General features: G+C 42.8%; 1 protein-coding gene across 5 annotated transcripts in view; it reads left to right on the forward strand.

Moving 5' to 3' along the window:
• Nucleotides 1–20608, forward strand: part of PTPRN (protein tyrosine phosphatase receptor type N) — a 472242-nt gene that overhangs the window by 267180 nt on the left and 184454 nt on the right. For 4 of the 5 annotated variants that reach the window (XM_085650116.1, XM_085650114.1, XM_085650118.1 and 1 more), the window contains exon 7: nucleotides 18101–18235. In XM_085650116.1, coding sequence (XP_085506242.1) covers nucleotides 18101–18235 — 135 coding nt within the window. The remainder of the gene's footprint in view (nucleotides 1–18100; nucleotides 18236–20608) is intronic. The other variant, XM_085650115.1, reaches the window with a different exon arrangement.

The raw sequence follows: 20608 nt of genomic DNA on the forward strand, positions 1-20608 counted from the left end.
AAACACTTTACGCCATCGACGCCAACGCCGACAACGCCAACAACGCTAACAATGCCAACACCAACGCTAACGCCAGTGCCAGCAATGCCTGCCCAAAGCCAACTAGGAAAAAGTATGTTATACAGCAGGGCACAGTACATTCAACACCACAAACTGCTCCTGGCCTGAGCTGCGAAACAGGAAGTCCAGATAATGAGACACGGCTACCCTATGGGATTAGCGCCGGAATGGAGAAAGACGGGTTAGAGCTGGGAGACTCAGAAGTCTTTGAATCAGTCACATGGCCAGAATGTTCCGGCACACATGAGAAAAGGCTTGAAGCCTTAGACCTTCCTTTGTTTGGGGAGAAAGAGCAAGACATAATGGCGCAAGTACATCAAGAAATATTGGAAATCTCATCGGTTTTAGAGCACACGGAAGTGCCAAGAGGGTCACAAGAGGAATTAAGTCAGGGGAAATTGGAAGTCTTGGAAATATCGTCAACATTGGAGCAGACAAATAGAGACAGCCAACATATTCACGCAGAGGCTAAAACAAATTTACAGGCAGGGGGCGGGGGCGGGTACAACCAGTATAATTTGTCTCAATTCCCAGCCCTGATACAGAGTTCATCAATAATTCAAAGCTTTGTTCTGGATCAAAATTCACTCTCGTTGCAGGAGGTACAGGAGGAACAGAAAGAGAATAGCCTTTTGGGAAATCAGAATTTGCTTCACTCAACCACCGAAACAAAATGTACACTCCACAACGGATGTTTCAACCAAAATTCTCTGCTATCCTCAATAAATACTACATTAGCAACAACCATCAACGCACTTACGTGGCAAACGCAAAAATTGGAAACTCAAATGGATACTATACAGGCTCTCGCAATAGCCATGATTAACATTGAAACTAAAATCAACACCCTAGACGGAAAAATGGAGTCGTTGAGGCTGCAACCAACTGCTAGGTGCTCATGCCTTCCAATTGTAGAGAAACTTAGCACTTTGCCTGAAGTGCTAACATCCATCATAATAGAATTAAAGCAAAGACAAGAGGCAACTATAGTTCAGAATAGTCAAAGGGCCTGCAGAAAATGGCACACAAAACGGCACGAATAGCCCGGCAGGAGTTACAATCCCCCCAAATGAACAACAAACTGAAATTGGAGTGAGCACTGTAAACAACCGAGGGGAAAACTGGCTTAGCAGAAACAAATCCGACACTGACGAACACACAAGACAGTAAACAATTTTGTGCGCAGGCATATCTCCATTAGTTTTGCAGTCACCATCAGCCCCCCGTCAAAGGAAAACATCGCCTGAGGAATCTATAATCTATGAGAACTCACATGGTAACAACAGTGGGGTCACAAAATTAGAGCACACCACAGAACTGAGTAAAACCCTTTCAAGAATGGCAGAGAAACGCCTGAAAAAACAGGCCAAAAACTTAAAACAACAAAGAAAGGCAAAGGATTTACAACTGGGCGCTAGAGAATCCATTGATGTCCGACCTAAAAAAAAAACTCGCAACACAGGTGCCCACACACAAGAACCTTGAACCACAGAAAGTTTTTCCGATCTTCCAAAGAGAAAGCCAGGCAAAATATCAAACTATACCAAATAATCCTATATTCCAAACAATTTCGAATGGACCAGTCAACAATAAGGAAGAGCAGTCACAGCACAAATCAGATGAGTCTCCGCAATTGGTCAGTATAGGCAGTCTGAATAAGGTATAGCACGAAGAAAGCCATAGGAAAATTCAGCTGACAGCACTAAATAGAGAAGTGATAGCATCTACATCACTGAATAATAGTGAGTTACAGGGGTCCCGAGAAGCCAATATCGCCCACAAAGTATCTCCAACAAATACGTGACGATTTGCCACACATTCCCTTATGGCCAACCAACCAGTACAAGGATATAAAGAGGAGAAGAATAATACAATTATTTTTACACCTGAATACACATCACGGGGAAGTACGGACACATTCAACAGGTCCAACATTCTACACATTTTTCATCACATCCCAGAGCTCTCAACCATCTCCAGTGAAGACCTCACCCAAGTTCAATTTAAAATCCTGGACAACAATACAACCAGAGAGTCAACAATACTAAAATGAACTGACGGCTCGTTTGTACAAAAAATTATGAAAGAAAAAGAAAGGTTTGCAAACTGGGGGATTAATGTTCACACCGCAGAAGAAGAGAAAAATCCATTTATGCTAAAAAGAGGATTGCGTTTAAATCCAACACAGCTTCCACGAAAGTCCATCTTAAAAGGGACAAATTATGTCCCTCGCACAACAGCATTCCCTAACATAAAAATTCAGTGTTTGCCCGAGTCCGCTCAAACAAAGCGCACGTGCTCCTAGCATACAAGGAAATGGTTGCCTGAGCAATAAATGAACTTCCTCAAAATAATCCCATGGAATGTTTATGGGCTAAAAGCCTCATTACAGAACAAGGAAGTATTTGAATTCTTGCAGTCAGGGGACCTGGTATGTCTGCAAGAAACTCGGTCGCTCATCCCAATGGCCATACCAGACTTCATGGAATTTCAACAGCCTGCAAAAAAGCGTAACATGTTTGGAAGACCGTCGGGGGGCTTATCAATATACACGCGGATTAGTAGCAACATAAAAATAAAACCTTTATTAAATATGGACATGGTTCAGGCAGTCCTAGTACAATGATTGAAATTAAACGGATGCCCAATAAAGATCATTCTTGTGAATATCTACTTGAATAGCAATGAGGCCCCCAGACACAGTGACATGAAAACTCTAGTGGATACCCTTGAGGAATTACTGAGCAGTCAACCAAACTGTGGGATCGTAATAGCCGGAGATATTAATACGAAAAACCTTGGAATGAAACCAGACAAAGCTTTGCCCTCAGATAAAGCAGGAATGACGATGAATAAATTCTTAAATATACACAGATTAAAATCAATACAAACGTGCCATGGTATTAAATTGGCCTCCAACAAAGACACACAGGGGCTATTTAAATCACCAATTGATTATATTTTTACATGTGGTCGCCTCTATGGGCAAGTGACGGAATTTCAAAAACTTCCTATCCCAACTAGTGACCATCTCCCACTTGCCATATCTATCATCCTACACACGGCCCGCCTTCAGACCATCATCTCTGTGGGTAATGCCAATGGAGAAGAAATATATGTTTTGCCAAGGAGACTAAAGTGGACAAAAATAGACACAGCAGCCCTAACACGGTGGAAAAATAATTGGCCTGGAACTGCCGAAGATTTCACGACAGGTAATATTAATGAGAATTGGACTAAATTAATGACTATGGTATACCAAATTCTGAAAGGTAAAAAACACTCTCCAGTCGCTATAGAAACGTCTTGTCGCCAATTTCCTCCACGATGCGAAAATGTGGAGCAAAGTAAGAGGTCACTCAGAACAGCCACACGGATCCATAAGCAAAACGGAAAATACGAAACATATCAAAACCAACTCCTAGCAAAGAAAATCCATAGGAAATACGCGTGGGACAATAAAAGAAAACAACAAGACTCGGAGTGGCTACATGTCTTTTCCTTGCTAAATCCAAATAAACAGGCTGAGTTCTGGGCATACATTAACAAGCTCTCTGGTCATAGCCAAGATAGGTGCAATGTGGTTGCTAGTGACATATGGATAACCTATGTAACAACATTATATTATGACGCACAAAACCTTACATCTGCGCACAACCAAGAGCTCTCTTCCATCACCGCTCTGTCCGAAACTTCACTAGTAGCCGCAGAAGACAAATCCGGATCGGCAGTGGTAAGGAACGTATCAAATATGGAGATACCTCCAGAAGCCCTGGTCGTAGGGAAACACGTGACAACAATTAAAAAAAATATTAGAAAGGATGGGGCACCAGGCCCTAACGGGTTACCAGGGCAATTATTTAAAGAAGACCGCGACTTCTGGAGTAGCATACTCACGCCGCTCTACTAGCATTGTCTGGCAAATTCAACAATTCCAGAGACTTGGAAAGGATCTTTATTACAACCTATCCATAAAAAGGGCAATACCGGGGACCCCTCAAACTACAGGTTGATAGCCCTTTTAGACATTGAGGCTAAAGGTTATGTTAGTCTCCTCCTACAAGACCTGCAGACGTGGGCTGATGAAAATGAAATCCTACCGAGATGCCAAAAGGGCTTTAGGCCAGGCGCGTCCACAATGGATAATATTTTAGCCCTTGCTTACATTGTTGAAAATAGGCCTCAGCTAGGCCTACCAGTGCAAGGGGTTCGCCCTTCTCTGCACAGAGTCCTCAGACTATTGGAAAGAAGTTGGCACAGAAACTGAAATAGAAAATACAGAGTTTAATAGACCTCATGAGGTGGAACTACATTCAGACAGCACCCTTCGGTATTGAATGAAGTAGCACACTGAACAGCAGGGCCATGGTCCTTTTATACCCACTCAGGGGCTAAAAGAAGACGGTACAAATATACTTGAGAGGAGTTATGCACAGATATGGTCATACAGAAACTGCACAGTCGACAAGTGGGAGGAGTTGACAGTTTGCTAACACTGGTAAACATATCCTGACAGTTACATGATACTAGCAGCTGCAAACTCAACTGGGCATGTGCGGAAGTAGAGGATACTAAATATAGTTTGTTGCTAGGCAGATTACAAGAGCAGTCAACACTAAGGGAGGACAAAGCACATGGTGAGCACATGGCAAACAAAATGGCTGCCAGAAATACAAAATGGATTCTGCAACATGGACAAGATAGCCTCTAAATACCAGATGGATTCCGCTAATGCTAATCCAATCGCTGCCAATTTACATGACCCTTTTAGCATTAGCTGAAGACATCTGTTCCTCTAGGGTAATCTAAATATGTATCACTTACATCTATTAACAATATTTCAGCCACTTCTTTATTCAACATTTGTTGGGCCTTGATCTCTTCAATATTCCTTTTAACAGGTATACAAGCAGAAATGCAAATGGAGCAAAGCATTGCACCACATTGGATGCATACACAGCATGTAAATAAAACAGTAATAATTATACACAAGATAGTTAATAGCTTCCAGCCCCAAGCAGAAACGAGAGTCCAGAACCATCCAGCTAGAGTCCAAGTACCAGTCTCTGGATAAATTTCTGCAGCAATCTTATGCAGTTTTGATATTGCGTCATATACTGAAGGTGAGTGATCTGGTATGAATACACAACAGCTGCTACCGATGATGCGACATGCACCACCTCGATCAGCCAGAACAACATCTAGAACCATTCGATTCTGGAGAGCTACAATCCTTGCAATTTGCAGCTCCTCTGTAATATTTCCAAGCGCCAAGGCTGTCTGATTGATAACAGCTTCCACAACTCTAGTCAATCGTCTAATTTTCCTACTGTTTAATGCAGCTCCCACAAAGAAGAACAAACCCAGATTAAAATCAACATACTGTTGTAGAGTGGTATCTGTTTGGTCTACTTCGTGGACACTTATTGTCCTCTTATATCTGTTCTTAGAGATATCAGTAAATAACTTAAAGTCTCGGTGGTAGGATGCAGGTGCCAGAAACACAGGGGGCAATAGAAAAGATACATAGCATACGCCTGACCATCCAACAGGTAGGTGATAATATCCGTGGCTACCACAGATAAAGTAAGTATTGGGTGAGGCTATGAAAGTGCTATTATTTGTACCCTCAATAGGCAGAATCACAGTACATTCACTTGTCCCCACTGGAATTCTTCCAACACTGCTTACACATAAATCTGCTTTAGCTCTAGTAACAGAAATCACAAATTGTTTATTACTAGGAAAAGCTCTCATATTTGTGAAAATATATGGCGTTGAAATATTGTCCGGTTGATACTCTTCCCATTCCCATTTAGTCCCGTTGGCTTGAGGATAACCATCGTTGTCTTGGTAGCATACTTTATTGAGGCGAAAAAGAAGCCCACCTACTGTGCGGAAGTAGAGGATACTAAATATAGTTTGTTGCTAGGCAGATTACAAGAGCAGTCAACACTAAGGGAGGACAAAGCACATGGTGAGCACATGGCAAACAAAATGGCTGCCAGAAATACAAAATGGATTCTACAACATGGACAAGATAGCCTCTAAATACCAGATGGATTCCTCTAATGCTAATCCAATCGCTGCCAATTTACAACAGACAACCCTTTTAGCATTAGCTGAAGACATCTGTTCCTCTAGGGTAATCTAAATATGTATCACTTACATCTATTAACATTATTTCGGCCACTTCTTTATTCAACATTTGTTGGGCCTTGATCTCTTCAATATTCCTTTTAACAGGTATACAAGCAGAAATGCAAATGGAGCAAAGCATTGGACCACATTGGATGCATACACAGCATGTAAATAAAACAGTAATAATTATACACAAGATAGTTAATAGCTTCCAGCCCCAAGCAGAAACGAGAGTCCAGAACCATCCAGCTAGAGTCCAAGTACCAGTCTCTGGATGAATTTCTGCAGCAATCTTATGCAGTTTTGATATTGCGTCATATACTGAAGGTGAGTGATCTGGTATGAATACACAACAGCTGCTACCGATGATGCGACATGCACCACCTCGATCAGCCAGAACAACATCTAGAACCATTCGATTCTGGAGAGCTACAATCCTTGCAATTTGCAGCTCCTCTGTAATATTTCCAAGCGCCGAGGCTGTCTGATTGGTAACAGCTTCCACAACTCTAGTCAATCGTCTAATTTTCCTACTGTTTAATGCAGCTCCCACAAAGAAGAACAAACCCAGATTAAAATCAACATACTGTTGTAGAGTGGTATCTATTTGGTCTACTTCGTCAACACTTATTGTCCTCTTATATCTGTTCTTAGAGATATCAGTAAATAACTTAAAGTCTCGGTGGTAGGATGCAGGTGCCAGAAACACAGGGGGCAATAGAAAAGATACATAGCATACGCCTGACCATCCAACAGGTAGGTGATAATATCCGTGGCTACCACAGATAAAGTAAGTATTGGGTGAGGCTATGAAAGTGCTATTATTTGTACCCTCAATAGGCAGAATCACAGTACATTCACTTTTCCCCACTGGAATTCTTCCAACACTGCTTACACATAAATCTGCTTTAGCTCTAGTAACAGAAATCACAAATTGTTTATTACTAGGAAAAGTTCTCATATTTGTGAAAATATATGGCGTTGAAATATTGTCCGGTTGATACTCTTCCCATTCCCATTTAGTCCCGTTGGCTTGAGGATAACCATCGTTGTCTTGGTAGCATACTTTATTGAGGCGAAAAAGAAGCCCACCTACTGTACGTTTCCCAGATGCAAACAAAAGCGCATACCAAGCTTGGCAAGAACCATTATGAGAAAAGGGAAGGGGAATAAAAGGTGTTCCTCCTTTCTTCTGATGTGCAGGTATCATCCCACACACCCAACAGTTGGTAGTATTTGTAGCATTGTGAGTATGATGCAACATCTGAATGAAGGTATTATTCAAGTAGGATTGTCGATGCTTCTGCTCATGATAGGGAAGCGTGAAGTAGTGGTGTTCAACTGGTACCGGAGTAGTGGCAATCAAAAGTTCTCGGGCAGGAGCCACCTTCTCAACGAACCAGGTTATTTCTGCTACAGCCACCATAGCAACAACAAACCCCATAGTACAAATGATCTTCCTCTTAGAAACAGTGGATCTTATTATGGACATAATCGGCTTATTTGTTAAAACAACCGTTGGAGCTCTTATCCCTGGGCAGCCGTTGATTTCTTCACCGAGGGTCAAGACGGGTGTCGCTACACTACACAGAACTGATCCCCCCCCTTGCCACATCGGCATTCCGCTTCACTAACCCAGGGAGGTTGCTCAACCAGTCTTTTTCGACGATGCAGGCTCTTTCCGTGGTCTCAGTTGGTATCGGGATACTCCAGGAATCGTGTGGTCCGGGAAGACTTCCTCAGGTTCGTCAGGTGATATGGCCTGGCCTTTCTCTGTATCCAAGATGTCCCGATGGTCGATCAAAGCAACAGGATCCACCAAGGTAGACGGCACTTTCTTGCAGTGGGTGGAGTGCACCCAACTCCTCCTATTCGTTACTCGAACCGCAGTTCTCGTCAATAGGAGCACCTGCTCCGGGCCGCGCCACCTCGGTTCCAAGCTGCTCGACCTCTGGAACGATTTGATCATCACCTGATCTCCAGCCGGAGTCCATGGCCTTCACCTGCAGACCTGTCCGGAAGAGCTTCTCGAACCTGTTGATGAATAGAGACCAAACTGTCAGTCAATTGTGCTAAATAGTCACTCATCAATACACACGGTACGTCGTGTAGGGGACGTGGCTTAGGAATTCCCCAAATGTTCATAGGCCTGCCGAACACCACCTCATAGGGAGTAAGGCCAGACCGCGAATGTGGCACTGATCTAATGGACAACAGTGCCAAAGGTAACGCGTCTGCCCATTTCAGGGATGTGGAGGCTAGTATTTTCGCCAATTTTAATTTAAGTGTGGCGTTATACCTCTCCACTAACCCTGCTGATTGTGGATGAAAGGCGGCGTGGAACTTTTGTGTTATTCCTAACCCCTTCAAGACATATTCGACAACTTGCCCAATGAAATGGGGACCGTTATCACTCCATAAAAATGTACAAACACCAAATCTAGGAAAAAATTCCTTCAAAAGCACCTTTGCAGTGGTGAGAGCTGTATTGTCCTTCGTAGGGTATGCCTCAATCCACTTACTGAAGGCGCATACCACTACTAGGACATACTTTAAGTTATTACAGCGCTCGAGCTGGATGTAATCCATTTGCAAGACTTCAAAAGGTGCAGTTGGCGTAGCAAACCCTCCTGTTGGAGTTTGTGTCCCTTTTCTAGGGTTATGCTGAAGACAAATCAGACAGGACTGTACCATCTTTTTAGCTGTGCCGGCAATTTCTGGATGCTCCCAAACTTGCGTAAGCAATTTCGTTATCGAGGAGGCTCCAACATGTGCCGGCCCATGTGCCATATGAATCATAGGTTGTAAATAAGCTGTCGGCAATCTCCACTTACTCATCTCTTTATTCCTCCAACAGCCCTCATCATCCAATGTTCCTTCCTTGGACCATTGCTCAATTTCTTCTGCAGATGCAGATCTCTGCATATCTAGCACTTCCTGCCTGGTATCATGCCAGCGTTCAGCTTGTGACTTTACTACATACATGGACGTGGTGCTTCGCTGCATGGCAGTTTCACAGGCTGTTTGGTCTGCAAAAGCATTGCCTCGCCCTATCTTATCAACTATTTTCTTATGTGCGCTACATTTAACAATCGCTATTCTCTTCGGGTATGTTAAAGCAGTCAAGAGATTATGCACTAATTCTCCATGCATTATCTGCACCCCATGGGATGTAAGAAAACCCCTCTCCTTCCAGAGTAGCCCAAAATCATGAGCCACTCCGAAGGCATAGCGACTGTCTGTATAAATATTCACAGATAAGTCAGTACTGAGTTCACACGCTCGTGTCAATGCTATTAGCTCAGCTGCCTGAGCTGACTTCTGTGGGATACGAGCTGTCTCAACTACCGTCTGAAGTGTTGTAATTGCATATGCAGCTGACGTTGTACCATCTGGTAACTTCAAACAGGACCCATCAACCCATAGCTCCCCATCGACACTTAAAAGGGGCGTGTCTTGTAAATCAACACGACCCTTTGTCTGTTCCTCAGTAAGGAATATACAATCATGAGACTCCTGTGACTGAGCCTGAGTCACCGGGTATGGCAACAAAGTGGCTGGGTTTAATGTCGCACATCTCTTTAGTGTAATGTGAGGGGCCAACAATGTCAATTCATATCCTGTCAGACGAGCGCTAGTTAAATGTTGCGTCTTCGTCTGATTTAAAAGGGCATCAACCGCATGGGGTACTAGCACCAACAGCTTATGTGACAAAACTATCCCTTCACTCTGACGTATTGACACAGCTGTTGCTGCAACTGAACGGAAACACCCAGGTAACGCACGAGCAACAGGATCAAGAACTGCTGAAAAATATGCACAGGGACGCTGTTTGTCGCCGTGTGTCTGCACTAAAACTGACAATGCGCATCCATCTTTCTCGTGTACATATAATGAAAAAGACTTAGTATAATCTGGAGTTCCTAACACTGGTGCTGAACAAAGAGCTTGTTGTAACTGTCGGAAAGCAGTCTCACACTCATCTGTCCATGGAAGGGGCATTGGGGTGTCTTTGGTTAAAAGTGCCAACAAGGGTTTAACAATATGTGAAAATCCTAATATCCATTGCCTACAAAAAGAAGTAAGGCCAATGAATGCACGGACATCTTTCTGAGTACGGGGCACTGGTGTGTCTAAAATGGCTTGAATGCGATCTGGTGTAAGTGCACGTCCCTCCTTAGACAGAAGGTGACCTAAGTAGGTTACCTTCGGTCTACAATATTGCAATTTCTTTCGTGATACTTTGTGATGATGGGAAGCAAGAAAGGACAGCAAGGACAAAGTACATTTTTCACACTGTTCAGGGGTGTCAGCTGCCAACAAGATGTCATCGACATATTGTATGAGAGCCACTCCTTCAGACAAAACAAAAGAATCAAGTTGTCTTTTCAATGCTTGACTGTAAATATTAGGACTCTCAGTATAGCCTTGAGGAACTCTACAGAATCTATACGATCGATTATTCAGGGTAAAACCGAACAAATATCGGCTGTCAGGATGAATAGGGATCGAAAAGAAAGCATTCTTCAAATCTATCACAGAAAATGTAGTCGCAGTTGGGGGAACCAGAGTAAGAAGTGTGGTTATATCAGAAACCACGGGGTATTGTGGTACTACAATCTTGTTAACTTCTCGCAAATCAATAATAAATCTGTAGACCTTAGTGTCAGTATCTTTTTTCAGAATAGGAAGAATCGGACTGTTACAAATATTGTAGGGAACTTCCTCAACAACCCCCACTGCAATAAGATCACGGACAATACATGTGATTGCTTCTTCACCTTCCTGTGAAATTTTGTATTGAGGCAAACGTGGCAATACAGCGCCCTCCTTGACACTAATGTGTACTGGTGGAATAACCATTTGCCCTACATCAGTATCTGAAGTAGCCCACAAAGTACTAGGAAGTGAGGCTAATGCAACATCCTCTTTAGCAAGACAAGCTCTCTCCGCCACAGGATGGTTGTCATTCAAGATAACACGGACACCTTCTGGAGAACAGCGTATCGTAGCCCTGAAATACTTAAGCATATCAAGACCCACAATATTGTCTGGTGTATTCGGGGAAAGCAAAAATGGACATGGAGCAGTAAATTTATCCACATGGAATGCAAGTGGTTGCGACAATGGGCTAAGGGAAGGGGTTCCATCGAAACCTATCGATGTAATGATTAAGTCAGACAGGGGAGCCCTTGGGACCAATTGTTTAGAGAAGGCACTACGAGTAGCTCCTGTATCAACCAGAAACTGATCAGTGGAGCCCAGAACATTTGCTGTAACATGGGGACCCCTCTGATCTACTGGAACTTCAACTGATTCCTTACCCCATCTTAGGCAATCCTATGCATGAGCAGAATCTTGAGAATCAGATGGCACATAATCAGACATTTGATATTGGTTCCTTCTATCAAAAGTGTTAAACCCATCCTGCCCACGTATATTAGTATCAAACCTAGCACGATCACCTGTGTTTCCTCTAGGCCCTGAATATCCTGGTCGAGTTCTCATTTGTCCCCGACCACGTGTATACTGCGGAGCACGTAGTGCTGGGCAATCCGAAGCCCAGTGGCCAAATTTCTTACAGTATGCACACTGGTCAGCAGACAAATTCGAACGAGTATAAGAAGTGAAAGATGAACCATAAGACCCACGTCCACCCCTATCGCTACCTCTGAAAGACGGACCATAAGCCTGAGCCAACATAATCTTCATTTTCAATTCTTTAGTCCTTTTGTCCTCATTACCCTTTGCCTCTAATTCCTGGCGCTCATAATACTGGGCCATAGTCAAAAGGGAGACCGGGGAAGACGTGGTCCAGGAACTCTCACTGGCCTTTAGGCGACTAGCTATTCCTGGCAACAGGTTTGCGACATATTTATCGACAAACAGATGTCTGCCTGTGTCATCTGTCAAAGACTGGCCACTAAAATCGTGGAATGCTTCTTCAAAGCGTGTAAAGAAATCAGAGACCGATTCATCTGCCTTTTGCTTACAAGATGCTAAAAAAGTCCAATCTATCTTTTTAGGAGGAATAATCGTTTTTAACTTGACTAATATAGCTGCAGGGAGATCTAAAATTAACTGACATGGCTTCTGTGCGGGTTCCCTTTCGGCATCCATTCGTTCTAAGTCTTTCCATAATGCCCCAAAAGCTGCCTGATCATCAATTTTACGAACAGTTCTCCACATATCAGGTGGTAATATCAATCCAAAAAATAAATCAATATCAGGCAAAGTCATAGTGCAAGAACTAATAGCACCTTCAACTTCCTCATAAAAAGCGGCTGGATTTTTCTGCGGATCAGGCAATGCAGTTTTAAGTGCCATAACATCCGTCCTATTCCAAGGAGTGTAAACCCAATTATAAATAAAATAACCCTTTGCATCAAGAGAGGCCTTATCATCGCTTGTACCCTGTCCTTTAGGAGGAACATACAAGGGCGCGGCCTCCCGCATAGGTTTCGCATGGACTATCATAATCTTATCTGTTCCGGAGGTAGAAGCTTGTGCCATGCCGGTCTGAGAGGTCTGCACAGCCCCGTCTGCAGTCTTTTTCTCCTCTCGCAAGCGGACTGCATCAACACAAAGTTTAACCAAACGCCTGATTGTATCAGCCACCTGGGAGAAAACAAAAAGACCATCACGCATTTGCTTATAATCATCTGTTATATCCTTAGGCTCTAACTCCTTAGAATATTTCCTAAACAACTCAAGGACCTCTCCGGCAAACACCTCTGTAAAATACAGATGCTCCCTTTCATACCACCCTCTCATACTATCAAGAATTTCAGGGGCGGTGGCAGTTCCATGAGCTGCTTTACGAGCAGCAGATCGGAGCTGAGACGAGCGTGCAGCAGTTAACATAGAACGAGTTTCTCGCGTCCAAACTAGAGTCCTCATCTAACTCATGGGGGGGGCAGAAGGAACAGTATACGGAGGTGGAGGACGATCTAATAATAAGGAATCATCTTGTGGTTTAATAAGTATAGGATAAAGGGGCCTCCGAACAGGGTATTGGCCAGTTACCTGTAAAGCGTGCTCCCTATCTTCTCTCTCCTTCAACTCTTTCATTTCTTTGTTCTTTAACTCTAATGCTTTCCCATAAACGGTTTTCCGCTGTTCTTTTTCAATCAAGGCTTGCTCACGTTTCATCCGTTCACGCACTTCTTTCTCCCACATTCATACACAATCAAACATATCGTGCCTAGTCTTTCGTTAAAACATACATTGCTCCACATACTCAATCTTTCGTAAATCAAATGACCCATACATAGGCCAACGCAACTCAGGATCCTTACGCGTATATTTATTCCATAATGTGCTGTACATTATAGAAGAAAGACCATACTTAATGTACATATCCCTATTAGGCGTCCCCTCCGGGGGGGGCGGTTGTGCTTCATTAAGACTCAAAGTGGTACCATTACAAAAGCAACACATCCTACGAAGTGTGCTAAAGACAGGCATGCCAAAAATAGTGCAGAATATGCAGTATTAAAATCAAAGTAGCACTTAAGGTACCTTTAGTACGATGTGCCGTTCAAATAAATTCAGTTAGAGAAAATTCTCCTCATTACCTGCCTATGTGAATTGCAAGTCACATATGTCAAAACAAACCAAGTTGGCCAACACAAATATACAATCTCAAAGCCACAGTAAGCGTTACTAAACTACCTTACCAATCACAGGCATCAAAACCAACAGCAAGCGCCGCAGAAGGACACTTACCAATCACTTGGTGTCCAGATTCATCCTGCCAAGTTCTAAAATCGACCAAATGGTCACTGCACGGCGAATCAACAGAAGAGATCTCAGTCAAGGACCGGCGCCACCTGGATGGTCAGATCAGAAAGAAAGGAAAAACCGCCGCGGATGCCAAGACTCGGGTCTTATCGGGCAGTGATCACGTCCAGAGCGAGATTCCAATCCTTCGTCGCGACCAATCCTTCGGGCATCCGAGTTCTCGATGAGCCCCGAGTTGGGCGCCAATTTGTAGAAAATAGGCCTCAGCTAGGCCTACCAGTGCAAGGGGTTCACCCTTCTCTGCACAGAGTCCTCAGACTATTGGAAAGAAGTTGGCACAGAAACTGAAATAGAAAATACAGAGTTTAATAGACCTCATGAGGTGGAACTACATTCAGACAGCACCCTTCGGTATTGAATGAAGTAGCACACTGAACAGCAGGGCCATGGTCCTTTTATACCCACTCAGGGGCTAAAAGAAGACGGTACAAATATACTTGAGAGGAGTTATGCACAGATATGGTCATACAGAAACTGCACAGTCGACAAGTGGGAGGAGTTGACAGTTTGCTAACACTGGTAAACATATCCTGACAGTTACATGATACTAGCAGCTGCAAACTCAACTGGGCATGTGCGGAAGTAGAGGATACTAAATATAGTTTGTTGCTAGGCAGATTACAAGAGCAGTCAACACTAAGGGAGGACAAAGCACATGGTGAGCACATGGCAAACAAAATGGCTGCCAGAAATACAAAATGGATTCTACAACATGGACAAGATAGCCTCTAAATACCAGATGGATTCCGCTAATGCTAATCCAATCGCTGCCAATTTACAACAACATGATAGAACAGACTACACAGAAAAAGTCTCTTCCTCTATTTGCATGCTTCGTGGACTACTCCGCGGCCTTAGACGCAGTCTATCAGAGTCTGTTGTGGCGGAAACTACAAGGTTGGGGGATATCAGAGACTCTTTTAAAGGCAATAATTAGCCTTTATACTGGAACTTGTGTACGGGTGAAAACTTCAATGAATTCTGCTACTAAAAAGATCCCAACAGACCGTGGTCTAAAACAAGGTTGCGTATTGGCACCTTTGCTTTTTAACTTATACACGGCAGACCTTGCCAAAACAATCCTCAATGCAAATCTTCTATCTCCGAAAATTGGCTCAAACAGATTATTTTTAATACAATATGCGGACGATATGGTGCTATTAGATCACACAAAAGTAGGCATGCAAAGACTATTGTATGCATTAAATCTTTACAACAATAAGAATGACCTAAGAGCAAATGTAGGAAAAACAAAGGTAATTATATTCGGAAAGTATGCCAACAAACTCGGACAACATTGGAGGTTGGGCAACTTGAAGATAACAACAGTAACCAAATATAATTACTTAGGGGTCTGGCTGATGAGTAATCGGAAATCAACAGCTTACCTGGCTTCAGCCGAAACAAAGGCCAAGGCAGTGACGTTTGCCTTGTGCAAGCTTTTTGCCAAACTAAATAGCCCGACAACTAAATCTATTAGAAGAGTTATAAGGGCCAAGCTGCTTCCCTCAATTACATATGGCCAGTTAGCATTCCCTGCGGCTTTTGTTAATAGTCTTGAACATATCAACTCTCGAGCCTACAAGCTAATTTTCCTGATCCCAGCACATACACGTAACATCTTGCTGCGACTGAAATTTGGGCTGAACAAGCAAAACTACGAACATTGGGCAACGTTCGTGCGGTATCATCGAGGGGCTTTTGCGGCCCCTCTGAATACTATGAAGTCAATCCTGAAAATGATTTTTATGAAAGCCAACAATTCATGGAGCAATGGCCTGAAAACTGCCTGCACTGCATTACAGCTTGACATGACCAAATTGCAGGATCTGATCTATCAGCCTGGCACACTAAAATCTATATTAAAAAATCAAGTTAGAGCACTATCCAGGGAAGAAGACATGAAGGTGTTGAATAGTTCCAGAAGTAATATTGGGATACTTGTAAGCTCCTATGAAGATCGGTAATGGCAACCATACCTCGACGCTGCATTAAATAAGACAATTTTAAAGCAAATTTTAACAGCGAGGCTTATGGCCTTGCCGATAAAAGATATCAACAGGTGCTGGAAATCCCTAGAGACAATTACCACCTGCAGACTATGTCACCAGTATGCAGAATCCATGGTTCATCTGGTCTGCATATGCCATTGCCTAACACACACACGTCACATTTTACTAAGACCATTGTTTTTAAAATATGGGACACGTAATTGCAAGGATGCCATGAAACTCTTGTTTAGCCTAGAGACACCGATGGAACTGGCTAGGTTTGCTAAATTTGCACACAAAGTTAAAGAACATTTAAGTAACGCACCTTGCACTTTAGAATTTTAAGACTGCACTTTGGGCACGCCCAGACTTTGATTTGTATGCTGTGACAAGATGTATCTACTTTGCACTTAGTCGAAATCTCTGTTCCAAAATAGGTCTTTGAATGCCTCTCTATGTTGAAATTTTATTCGAATTTGCCAGTTTTGTGAAGTTTCTGCCCAGGGAAAAAGTCCCCGGTTTAAAAAAAAAAAGGAGAGAGCCGGTGCGTACCCATCTCGCACTTTTTATTCCCTGTACTTTTTATAAATTGATACATGGGTTTTAGTGTTTTTATAATCTATGACCTGTATTGTTAGGATTTGTTTTACTGGATGTAGTACATCAAATTTGTAGTAGTTACTGAAGTCTATTGTAGCAAGTAAGTTTTGCGGATATTATATAGGAGACTTTTTGTAACAATTTTTGTTAATTGATACAATAATACATATTCATTCATTCATTCACTCAGCGACAAAAACCACCAGACACCGGGGTGTATCGATATATTGGTACTTTAATACTCTTAAACAGAAACGGTTTTCAAATGTGTAAATCACTGCAACTAAGAATTTCTCACAATAAAGGTTAAGAATAGGAGCACAGTTGGAGCAAAACCAAAATTTAAAAACTGGGACAGGGCTTGATGAAGCCATTAAAAAAAATATTAAAACATGTTCAGAAAGGAATCCATCAAGAAATTTAAAAAGTAATGTGAAGATTTTGGTCTGAAATCACAAAATGTGTGTTTTGTGATGAATTATGATGGATATAAAGCTCTCTCCTCTATCACAACTCAATGCCCATATTACGTCACAACAAAGTCATAGATGCCAACACATGATATGTGAGCTCGCTGATCACATGATGTAAGCATCTCAGGGTCTGGCAGAAATCAATGCATGCCAAGGCTGTGATAGGGAGCTGCTGTGTCTGTAAAGGAGAATGCTCACACATCCTTTTGTTTTCTCTTGGCTTGTAGGTCCCAGCATGCCGCGCTCGGTCAAACCCTGTACTCTTGTGGTCACTGAATGGAGACTCACACATCAGGCCCTGGAATTCAGTTCAGTTCAAAACTGTTTGGTGCAGATTATGAACTGAACAACCTTCATGGCGGTGAGATCCACTGTTGCAGTTTCTCTTCCCACTGCAGCTCCTCATTGGACAGGGGTGTAGCTGTCAGTGGTGCAGCAGGTGCAGCGGCACTGGGGCCCATGTGTAAGGGTCCACTGCAGTCCATTTAGTGTCAGTTTTTTACTATCAAGCCAGGGTAGGCTCAGTTTTCATGCTTGTATCGTGGTAATGGTACCCCTGCTATACCACTGTCCTTTGACCAAGCAAATCACCACATTGGTAGCCCTGACCAGTTCATTCAGTGTCCCCCCTTGATACACGTGTGGCCGGTAATCCATAACATCTCATGACAACAGCTCATTTGGGAAGAGTCCCAGAGATGAAGCTCACAGCTTCAAGGTACCTTGCCTGGGCCACCTTCTGTGTGTTGAAGAAGTGAAAGTTTCTTTCACTGATGAACACAGTAAAAAAAGTGGATGGAAGGACAATGGGTAATATGCTATATCCTTGCAGTACTGTCATTAAGGAGGCTGCTTTCCAAGAATACTGGGAGAGTCGATGCGCTCTTTGGGGGTCGATAGGATGGCATCAGAGCACTGCTAGCCTCAGCGTTAACCTCATATCTCAGCCTTTACCACAGATCTGCTCTGAGGTTGTAATCCTTTGTACACCTTGCAGGTTTGAGGCACCTCACATCTTGTCTTGTCTTCCAGCAGATGCAGCTGTCCAGAAGCTAGCGTCAGTGCTCGCTGACTATGGCGTCGATCTGCGTGAACTGAGTGAGCAGCAGATGGACAGCCTCTCGGCTCTGGTGCAGCTCCTGCAGTCCGGGGGGATCCGGAATCTTGGTGAGTCTGAGGCTCCGGCATGGGTGACAGAAGCAGTCTCTTGCATCTCCGGCATGGTCATCAGAAGCAGTATCTTCTAATAACAAACCTGGAAAGTGGAGCATATGTGTGAAGGAGAATGTGTGTGCACAGTAGAGTTTGAAAGGAGCACAGTGATGAGTGGAAGTGGTAAAGTTGGAATTGAAGCCTGGCATATAATATAGCAATTACTTAAGATTTACAGCCCTTTGCTGAGGGCAATAACGGTTGTTAAAGACCTCTAACCCGAGTTATTTATTGGCTCGAGCTGCAGGCAAGGGCCTATATCAAGACAGAGGGTCTTTTGCAACTGCTACATCCTGAGGCCTAAGGGCTATAATGCTATTAGAACATTTCACCTACTGAGGGTAGAATGTTCTAAATTATAAATTGAGAAGTATTAAGCAAAACAATGAAATGTCGCAGAAGGTCCATACCAGCCTCTATTGAATCTGAGCCCCTCCACTTTCTTCGGTAGAGCCCCCACTACTCCATTGTTCTCATTACATGTTATAGCCCACTGCTAAAAGCAATAACAGTTGTTAAAGGCCCTGAACCCAAGGGTGAAAGTATTTAAATCCTGAGTCAGAAGGGCTATTAGGCTATCAGAACATTCCAACCACTGAGGGTAGAATGCTATTAATTAAAAATACATAAAGAGAAACATTGGAATGTTTCATCAGAGGCCTATGCCAGCCATTATTAGTCCTGAGCCCCTTTATTGACTTCAAAGGAGCTGTCAACATCCTAATGTCTGATGCAGAAAATGTAAAATTAACATAATGAGTACGCAACAAGATACAAGGCGTGGATGGCATGTACTTGCTGTGCTCCTGCATTGGATGAGGGCGGGGCAGGGATGAAGGCGATGATTGATCTTGAGGTGACCATTAAATCCAAAAGAGTCTGAAAGTAAACATCAGAGGGTTGTCTGAAAGTAGGGTTTTGAATGTGCCAGGAAGTGTGGTGCTTTGCTGTATGTGCATGTGGTATTTGTAGTGTGGGTGTGACACGGTGCTACCAGGTCAGAGGAATTACCCTATCACCCCTGTATGTGTGTGGGTGTAAACCCACACAAGTTACTGAAAAGCCAAGTCCTGGGCACACGTTTATAGAGTAAAAACCATGTTTGTTGATGTTCTGTGCTTTTGAAGAGTTGTCATTTAAAGTTCACACAAATAGTAAATGTTGATAATTTAATCTCAATCGCAAAAGGACAAGTAGCCAACACGTGTTTTGTCACAACGGGAAGTATCCCGTAACTTCTTCAGGGCTGGGAAGGATACAAAAGGTCATATTAAATGTAGAACCTACAAAACCGCAAGCTTGCACTGAAGCAGCATCTGATGTGATGGAAAAAACACCAGTACATGTGGAAACCCTATAGGAGTGGTGTAGAGGCATGTGATAGTGACTTCACAAAAAAGAAACATAACATAGACCTGATGAAAAAAGTGGCATACGACAATTATGTGGGTTTGCGTTAATGAACTGAAAGAATGGAAAAATATGAAAGTTATCTGAGGGAGCGGCAAACAAAAAACAACAATTTGTGGTGTTTGGTGAAGTGACAAAGCATGGTGACAAGGGATGACAAGGACGCTAGTGACATAAATGCTAAGCACATTATATTCTACAAGGAGTACCTGTAATAAAAAACATCTAGATAAACAGTATATGGTACACATAGTGCAAGGTGGTGGTCGGTCTGACCATGGTGTTTTTTCCATCACATCAGATGCTGCTTTAGTGCAAGCTTGCGAATTTGTAGGTTCTACATTTAAAATGACCTTTTCTATCCTTCCCAGCCCTGAAGAAGTCACGGGATACTTCCCATTGTGACGAAACACATGTTGGCTGGTTGTCCTTTTGCGATTGAGATTAAACTATAAACATTTACTATTTGTGTGGACTTTAAATGACAACTCTTCAAAAGCCCAGAACATCAATAAACATAGTTTTTACTCTATAAACGTATGCCCAGGACATGAATTTTCAGTAAACATCAGAGGGGACTTAGAAACTGGGCAGATGGAGAGCAAGGGTTAAGATGATTGTTCTTTTATTTTTATAAATATATACAACTTTGCTTAACAAACTAGTTGTCTAGCACTAACAAACTAAATACAAAAATTTAAATCAAAGATAAATCAACAAGAATTTAAAACATTAGCTACATTTAACCCATATAATTACGACCACATTTGGCATAGGAATGACCATAAAACAGTGCATATTTGAATATACATTGGCTAACAAGATCCAGTTCTTCAACCCAGCAACCCCCAATATAGGGGGAGCAACCCAGTCATGATACTGCTGTGTACTTTGAAGTACAACAGACAAGGCAACATA

The sequence above is a fragment of the Triturus cristatus genome, chromosome 3_2, assembly GCF_964204655.1.
Source record: "Triturus cristatus chromosome 3_2, aTriCri1.1, whole genome shotgun sequence".
Taxonomy (NCBI): domain Eukaryota; kingdom Metazoa; phylum Chordata; class Amphibia; order Caudata; family Salamandridae; genus Triturus; species Triturus cristatus.